Source organism: Panthera uncia, assembly GCF_023721935.1.
Source record: "Panthera uncia isolate 11264 chromosome B3 unlocalized genomic scaffold, Puncia_PCG_1.0 HiC_scaffold_1, whole genome shotgun sequence".
Taxonomy (NCBI): Eukaryota; Metazoa; Chordata; class Mammalia; order Carnivora; family Felidae; genus Panthera; species Panthera uncia.
The window spans coordinates 86,730,886-86,739,781 of NW_026057582.1; the positions used below are offsets into that span (position 1 = coordinate 86,730,886).

The 8,896-nt window shown below is 46.5% G+C and overlaps 1 protein-coding gene across 1 annotated transcript in view; it reads left to right on the top strand.

Moving 5' to 3' along the window:
- The window catches only part of SORD (sorbitol dehydrogenase), a 36,135-nt gene extending 27,848 nt beyond the window's left edge, over positions 1-8,287 (top strand). Inside the window, exons 6-9 of the mRNA XM_049613555.1 lie at positions 1,713-1,778; positions 3,267-3,442; positions 6,574-6,695; positions 7,595-8,287. Of these exons, the coding sequence (XP_049469512.1) occupies positions 1,713-1,778; positions 3,267-3,442; positions 6,574-6,695; positions 7,595-7,760 (530 nt within the window). The 3' untranslated portion in view covers positions 7,761-8,287. The remainder of the gene's footprint in view (positions 1-1,712; positions 1,779-3,266; positions 3,443-6,573; positions 6,696-7,594) is intronic.
- Positions 8,288-8,896: the final 609 nt, after the last annotated feature.

Here is an 8,896-nt window from a genome sequence, read left to right on the forward strand (position 1 = left end):
TATATATATATATATATATATATATATATATATATATATATGAAGAAAATGTCTTTAGATCCTCTGCCCATTTTAAAATCAGATCGCTTGGCTTTTTGCTATTGATTGTATGAGTTCTTTATATATTTTGGATATTAACCCCTTATCAGATACATGATTTGCAAATGTTTTCCCTTACTTGATAGGTTGCCTTTTTCATTTTGTTGATGGTTTTCTTTGCTGTGCAGAAGCTTTTTATTTTTTTTAAATTTATTTTTATGAGCGAGAAAGAGAGAGGTGGGAGGAAGAGAATCCCAAGTAGGCTCCATGCTGTCAGTACAGAGCTCAATGCAGGGGCTCAGTCTCACAACTGTGAGGTCACGACCTGAGCTGAAATCAAGAGTTGAATGCTTAACTGACTAAGCCACCCAGGAGCCCCACAAGTGACATACATGTGTGTGTGTGTGTGTGTGTGTGTGTATGTGTGTGTGTGTGTTTATATATATATATTTAATTTGCATAAGTAATTCCTTTTTGACATAGAAAAAGAAGTCATGCATACCACATGTGTATACACGCAGAAATTCACCCATAGCCCCATCACCTATCATCCTGAAAGAGAACCACTGTGAATATTTTGATGTAGGATTTTTCAGGTTTTTAATTTTTTTTTAATGTTTATTTATTTTTGAGAGAGAGACAGTGTGAGTGGGAGAGGGGCAGAGAGAAAGGGAGACATAGAATCTGAAGCGGGCTCCAGGCTTTGAGCTGTCAGCACAGAGCCCGATGTGGGGCTCAAACTCACAAACCTAAGCCGAAGTTGGATGTCTGACTGAGCCACCCAGGTGCCCTGAATCTTTCAGTTTTTAAAAATGAGATCATGGTAAACATGCCTTATTTTACCCACTCTTTTAAAAAAAAAATTGATATATTATGAACATCTTTCCATCACACTGGATGAACGAGTTATGACATAATTTTTAATAGTTGTGTAATACCCCATTGTAGTTTGTTTAGCTAATCACCTCTTTGTTGGTAATTTCAAGTATCTTCCAGTGTTTTGACTTTGGGAGGAAACTCACAAAATTATTTTCAAAGGCAGTGTCAAACAGCAAATCCTCAAAGAATCTGCAGTCTCATTTTGTGGGTCTGGTTTTGTACTAAAACCGTGTCATCCAGCATGCAGATGCTGTGGGAAACAAGTGGTCTCTGGACTGATTTTTAAGTCCCTGATCCTAGAGCTGCCTGAGCAGCTGGGTCAGCCCATGGAGCCAGGTCACTTAAGCCAAGGTGGTCCTCAGAGGACACCTGTAAAGGATGTGTCTCTCCTTGGGGGGATGTGATGGGTTCTAAGAGGGTAGGAGCCAGAGAGAGAACAGGACAGTGTATCCAGGCCTTCTGAGACATTTTATTCTCTTAACAAATATATTTTCTCGAGCCCTCTTCTAATTTGCCATTTTCCCCAAGCAGAGTAAACGGAAAAGTTCTAGCTTTGAGATTGAGAGAATTAAATGGAACTCAGCAGTAGGAGCAAATTTCATGTCCAGAACAGTTCTTCATATATTCATGTACTTATGCATTCAACAGATAGTTGTTAAGGCCTCACTATGTGGTAGGCACCAGGGTAGATGTTAGAGGTGCATACAAGCTATGGTTCCTGTCCATGGCCTGGACAAGGGGGAGAGCTGATGTTTAATATTTCACAAACATCTCTCATTTCCTGCTTTATTTAGGGCCAATTGGACTGGTCACTTTGATCGTGGCCAAGGCAATGGGTGCAGCCCAAGTGGTGGTGACTGGTAAGAAGGTTTTCTTTTTTTTTTTTTCTTTTTTAATATATGAAATTTACTGTCAAATTGGTTTCCATACAACACCCAGTGCTCATCCCAAAAGGTGCCCTCCTCAATACCCATCACCCACCCTGCCCTCCCTCCCACCCCCCATCAACCCTCAGTTTGTTCTCAGTTTTTAACAGTCTCTTATGCTTTGGCTCTCTCCCACTCTAACCTCTTTTTTTTTTTTTTTCCTTCCCCTCCCCCATGGGTTTCTGTTACGTTTCTCAGGATCCACATAAGAGTGAAACCATATGGTATCTGTCTTTCTCTGTATGGCTTATTTCACTTAGCATCACACTCTCCAGTTCCATCCATGTTGCTACAAAAGGCCATATTTCATTTTTTCTCATTGCCACGTAGTATTCCATTGTGTATATAAACCACAATTTCTTTATCCATTCATCAGTTGATGGACAAAAGGTTTTCTTTTTCAATCTCCTTGAAGAGGAAACAGCTGGCCTACCGTTTAGGCCAGGGGCTTGAGAACTATTCCTTTCCTGGAGTGCTGGGTTTCTAAAGGGGCTCTTCCTCTTTTCTCCCCCCGGGGTTCAATGGTTGAAAAGCCCACCCAGGGGCAGAGGGTGGCTGCTGTGGAGAAGGTCTGGTTCTTTATGTGTGGACCCCAGATGCCCCTACTGCTCACTCAGTTCTAAGAAGAGGCTTAGCCCCTGGTCCATTTGACCAAACCCAGGAGGTAAAGAAGGTGTGCTTGTGTGTGTGTGAGGTGGAGTTAGTGGGATCTATGATATGTTTATAGGAGGGTGTTTGTGTGTGCAGTGTGTGGTATGGGTGAGAGATGTGTGTATGTGTGAGGAGAGCTTATCTGTGACAGTATGTGTGGAAGCATGTAGGGTATAGAAGGGCGTATGTGTGTGTGTGTGTGTGTGTGTGTGTGGAGAAGGCATCAGTGAGAGAATATTTGTGTGTGTGTGTGTGTGTGTGTGTGTGTGTGTGTGTGTGTAAGGTATATGAGAGTGTGGGTGTGGGTGAGTGTATAGAATTGTGTGGAGTATGTGGATATAAGGGGAGTAGGGATGTAGGAGAGTGAGTGCTTTGTGTGTGGAGAAGGTATCAGTGTATAGAAGGTATCTGAATGTATATGTGAGGACCGGGTACCCTTCAGAGAGAGAGAGAGGGAAGCTATGTAGAGCTGTGTGGTGTGTATAGGGGTGTGTGGGGATGTAAAACAGTGGATATTTGAGAAGTGATCTGAGTGAGAGGGATGGGGGAAGGGAAAGGGAGTGTGTGTGTGTGTGTGTGTGTGTGTGTGTGTGTGCAGCTGTGTGGTGTGTATGGGAGAGTGTGAAGGTGTAGAGAGTAAGTGTTTGGGCTCAGTGACACCACCCACTACACCAGAGTTTTATTACCACTAAAACATACACCTCCATCTTCATTTTCTCTCCAATCTGCCATCCAGTTCTCAGTTTGAAAGAAACTTTTGTTCAACTTTAGATCTGTCTGCCACTCGGTTGTCTAAAGCCAAGGAAGTTGGGGCTGATTTCGTCCTCCAGATATCCAAGGAGAGCCCTAAAGAAATTGCCAGTAAAGTGGAAGATCTGCTGGGGTGCAAGCCAGAAGTTACCATCGAGTGCTCGGGGGTGGAGCTGTCCATCCAGGCGGGCATCTATGTGAGTAGGATGTGGGTCGCTGAAGCTGGTGGGCAGCTCTGGGAAATCAGTGCAGGGTAGGTAGCAGTAAGGAGTGCTAGGAACAGGTGTCTCCACCCTTGTTATGTGACCCCCCCGCCACACACACACACACAAGCAAAATTAGGTAATCTAGGTATCCCTGGTGGTTTTTCTTATTTCTTTTTTTTAATCTCACTTGTCTAGTACCCTTATTAGGTAGGTGTAAAGTCTAAACAAGGTAACAGGCATATATGGGCCTTGAAAAATGTTAAGAGACACACCCCTTTAAAATGGGGTTGCTATCATGATCATATCTATGGTCATAAAAGCAGTGCTATTGGTAAAAAGATAACAGAAGGAAGAGGGAACCATGCCTTAGTTGTGTGTGGGAAATCCCTATCTTCTTTAATTGAGGAAAACTGCAGTCTTTGAGTCATTGATACAAAGTGAGAGGCATTCATTTAGTTAGTCACAAAGGTGTGGTGATTTTTAGGGTCACAGTTGGCCACTACTCTTCTGTCCCAGACCTGGCAACAGGTAGCTGCCAACACCTGATTTGCACCTCGGCAACCCCCCAGTAGTTTATGGGAAGTTGGCGGAATGGGGATGGGGAATGGCATTGATACCAAGTATGAGGAAAAGAGGGGAGAAAGAATACCTTCTAGGCTTCAGCCTCACCATGTGCTGTGTCTTCTGCTGGGTACTTTATAAATGTGATGCCAGATCTGCCCAGTAGCCGTGAAGATTAGTTACCACTTCCTGCATTTTACCACAAGAGGCCTGGTGACTTGCCTTGAACACACTGCCCCAGTGCCTGAGTTTTTCTTACTCTGTCCACTGCTTAGGAGAAAAGGGAAGAAGGGGACCAGGAGACAGTGGGTAACCATGCTGGCATGGGAGGGACTGGGCTGAGGAGGGTGGTGGCAGCAGCCTCCAGCACTGAGCACACAAACCCCTGAGTCCCACATTGCTTCCTCGCGGCAGTACAGACTTCCTCCTTCCTTCTGAGTCACAGCTGGGTCATGCGTAAGGGCACTTTGCACCTGCAAGACATTCTGGGGATGGCAGAGCTGCCTACCTATTTTCCTACCTGAATACCCATGGCATCAGGGGCTGAGGAAGTGTTGGGAGGGCGGGGAGGAACAGGTGCCACTTTTTCTTTGTCCTAAGTTCCAGCTGGAGCCGGCCCACCCTCTGCTCCACTGTCAGAGATGACAGTTACCATGTGGGAAGGGGCAAAGAGAAACCTTTCGGTCTGTGTGTGATTAGTCAACCAGTGACTTGTCTTGGGCTCCTGCTGCGTTCCGGCTTTGTGCTGGGCACTTTGAGGGCTCTGATGAATAAGGTGTGTCCCTCTTCAAGTTGTTGGCAGTCAGTGACCCTCACTCCAGAGGAAGGCAGTAAAAGCCATGGCTTCATAATGCAAGACTCTCTTTTTCTCCCCTGCCTGGAGAACATTGGGAACAGTTGGCATCTATCTCCAGCTGTTGACGGTGGGGGCCCGGTTGCTAGGCTACCTGAGGCAGCTGGGCCTGAAGCCAGTACCTCTCCTGAGTGGGGAATAGAGCCATTATGCATGACAGATGCTATAGGGTGCTGCAGGCCACCCCACCAACAGGCAGGTTAGGTGGAGGCATCTTATATGGACACACCTGAGAGTCACTTTCCTGGCAGGTTTGTGACTAGAAAATGTCTGGGAAGAAACATGGCAAATGCTTAGGGTAGAGTTCATGTCATCTTGGTGCAGAGGTCCCACCCACAAAACAATAGTCAGGTAGTCCAAGCATTCCTTTGCCTGTGGTCTGCAAATAGCTGGCCTCCTGGCAGCTTGGGATGGCCAGCTTGATAGTATTCCTCCCTCTCACTAGGTAGAGAGGAAATACTGATGGGGAAGCAGTTTTTCTAAACAATTTATCACTCAAAAAAGTTTTCTGTGGCTCACTCACAACTTTGACCTTACCTCCCACCCCACCCCACCTTTTCCAGTGGGAACAGCAACATTTTCCAGTGGTGAGAGCGCCTTTCCTGACAGTGTTCATAAGTCACAGTGGTTTGTAAGTGACCCTGTGCTTCAATAAAAACAGAAAACATGCTGAACGATGAGCCCATCCTAGTGCCGAGAACTGTGATTTTTATCCTAACAGCCCCACTGGGGAGGCATCATCCTGATCGTATACACGAGGAAGCTGCTTGAGAGGGTCCCATAGCTCAAAAGTGCAAAGTCCAAAGTCACCTCCATTCTGCAGGCTTCTCTTCATGGCATTTCCTTCCCCCCATAGGCTGTGATGTGTGGCTTTTTGCAGCTCCACTGGTTAGACTGGTCCCAGTAAGTGCTAGCTGCTCCCAACTATAATGAAAATGAACTATTTTTCCATCTCTCACAATACTGACCACAGTGATCCCCAGAAATCTCTGGTGGAGGCACAACACTCATGTGGAATCAGTGGAATGAGTGGAGATTGTCAGGAGAAATTTCATTCTCTGGCCCATTCTAAGGAGGGAAACTGATAAGGCAGATAGGTGTTTAAGGAAGACAAAACCTATTGTGGCTGATACTGTTGGGATGAATGTCTCTGGAACAAAAATATTTCTAAATGCCAGCCAACCTGTGTGTGTAAGGCAGTCTTTAAGCCAGAGAATTCTAATGGCCCTCCCCGTTTGTATGTGGTGGGTAGTTTTATCACCAAGAGGGTGCTTCCTTAGAGGTTTGAGCAAAGTGCTGTCTTTTATGGGGTTGACATTCTGGAGGAGGGGCAGGTGCTGAGATGAGGATGTACCTGAACCAACATCTGGTACTGAATTAGTAAAGCTTTGAAAGATGCTCAGGGCCTGAAGGTTAACTGTTGGTAGGGGAGATTTCTCACTGGGGTCTGGAGAACTTGGCTATTTCCTAGGAGGCTGTAAACAGCCGAGGGTGCTCCCAGTGTACCTGGTCCTCCTCTGGATCTTCACAGAAGATAACTCTGCTGCTCTGTTAAGTATGGTCAACATATGGAAGATTTCACCAGTATAGAAAGCATCATATTCTCTGGAACATCTGGGTACTCACCTGATGCAAACAGATATTTATTTGTGCGAGAAGTCTGCATTTTCTGATCTTCTGAGTTTTCTTGGTCTTATCTCCTCTTCAGGCCACTCGTTCTGGTGGGACCCTGGTGCTCGTAGGACTGGGCTCTGAGATGACCACTGTGCCCCTCGTGCACGCAGCCACCCGGGAGGTGGATATCAAGGGCGTGTTTCGATATTGCAACACGTGAGTATGTTGTGGGTGAGCCAGGGTAGTGAAGGGCCAGCAAGACCCGAGCGTGGCCTCTGGAAACAGGATCCTCTCTTGTTTAGTCATGAGGGGCTTTTCCTTACCACACTGACAGCCATGCAACATGGTAGGGATCCAAAGACAGAGCATCAAACAAGAGGGCAGAGATGGCGGAGGGAAGGATGGACAGCAGGAGGCAAGGAGGGGGATGGATCTTGAAGCATGCTCTTCTTGGATGTCTGCCCCTTATCACCCAGGCCCTCTCTTTTCCATTTCCTCAAGTGGCCACGTCTTCATTGTCCTCTTTTAAAGGGAAGAAGGAGAGAAAGGGGACAACAGAACAGCAAGAACTCAAGCCCCTTGGTTTCCACCCCAGAGCCCCAGGGCCCCACCCTGGGAAGTGAGAGGGTCTTAGTTCACCCCACCTCATGTTCTGTGGTTCTGCCCTCTCCCCATCTGGGGAACTTTCCCAGGACCACCTTCCCTACCAGCGTCCATCTATGACCGTCTATGACCATTCCTTCAGCAGAGTGCTCTTTTCTGATGAACTCTGCCAAGCCAAGCTGCAAAGGGGTGTGGCTGGGTTATCATGAGCTCCTTCTCTGAGGCTAATCTGCCTTTTCACAGTGGCCTCCATATGCCTTATGCCTTCATGCCAAAGGAATTCTAAGCTTTGTGACAGACATTGCAGAGGGGTGGAAGCATTTGGGAACAGACTCTGGATTCCCAAGTTGCAAGTCATAAGATCATTTCCACCATCGTTGGGCTGTAGAATAGACTCGCCAGGACCACAGTGCTATAAATAAAAATGGCCAAGCTGATCTTGTGCTTGGTAGTTTGGGGACGTAGTTCTTTCCTCCTGCAGGTTGAATGTAACACTTGTGATCTTTTTACAGGTGGCCGATGGCGATTTCAATGCTTGCATCCAAGTCTGTGAATGTAAAGCCCTTAGTCACCCATAGGTTTCCTCTGGAGAAAGCTCTGGAAGCCTTTGAAACATCCAGAAAGGGATTGGGGTTGAAAGTCATGCTTAAGTGTGACCCCAATGACCAGAATCCCTAATATTAATTGGGCTCTGCCCTCACCATTTCCGCCCCACCCCCCACCCCCCAGTATCTCCAGGCAGGGATGGGCTTTGAATACAGAAGTTTCTTTTGAGTAATGAAAACAATTCATTATAAGCAGAAAGCCTTACATGGAGGAATTGGTGTGCCTTAAAAACACAAGTAGGGGCAGTTTGGGGGAATTTGCAGCCAGAATGACCTGTTCATGCAGAGCAAAGTTCAGCAAGTAGAGCAGAGTTTGGTGTAGGTACTGGGAACTCCCCTTCTTCCTGGAGCGCCTGAGTTGAGTAAGGAAAGAAATCTGCCCATTGGGTTCCTGGTTCCACTACGACTGGCCAGGTGGGGATGGGAGCTGAGTTATGAAGAGATAACTTTATCAAGACTTAACTGGCCCAGAAATTGATTTTCATGAAAATCTCAGCTCAGGGTCTGGGATGAAGCGTTCTCAGCAGTTTTATAGTTTAGAGCACAGTGTTTCTAGACATAAGTGCTATTTGGTTTGATGATAAAAGACTTTAAAGGGACTGACCTGGGGCGCCTGGGTGGCGCAGTCGGTTAAGCGTCCGACTTCAGCCAGGTCACGATCTCGCGGTCCGTGAGTTCGAGCCCCGCGTCAGGCTCTGGGCTGATGGCTCGGAGCCTGGAGCCTGTTTCCGACTCTGTGTCTCCCTCTCTCTCTGCCCCTCCCCCGTTCATGCTCTGTCTCTCTCTGTCCCAAAAATAAATAAAAAATGTTGGAAAAAAAAAATTTAAAAAAAAAATAAAATAAAATAAAGGGACTGACCTTCCTGCATCTAGGATAATTTTTAAATCTATCAAGAAAACAAAACAATGCTGAAATCCCTCATAAGGTCCAACCAGCTTGCATTCTCCAAATGTAAAAAGAGTCAGGCAAGTTCTCAACATTGCTTAAAGATCACCTTTTCTTGAATTCCTAAGAGTTCTCTGTGACTTAAACTACCTTCCCAGTGCTCCCCACCCCCACCTGTCTACTTTCAGGGGCAGTCCCTGAGGGCTCCTTTGTCACTAGACAACGGGGGAGGCGTCCTCACAGGATTTGCCCCCGAAGTGTCTGGCCAGTGCACCCGTCTTCCCACCCCACAGGGTTAGCATTCCTTTCACATTCACTGATGA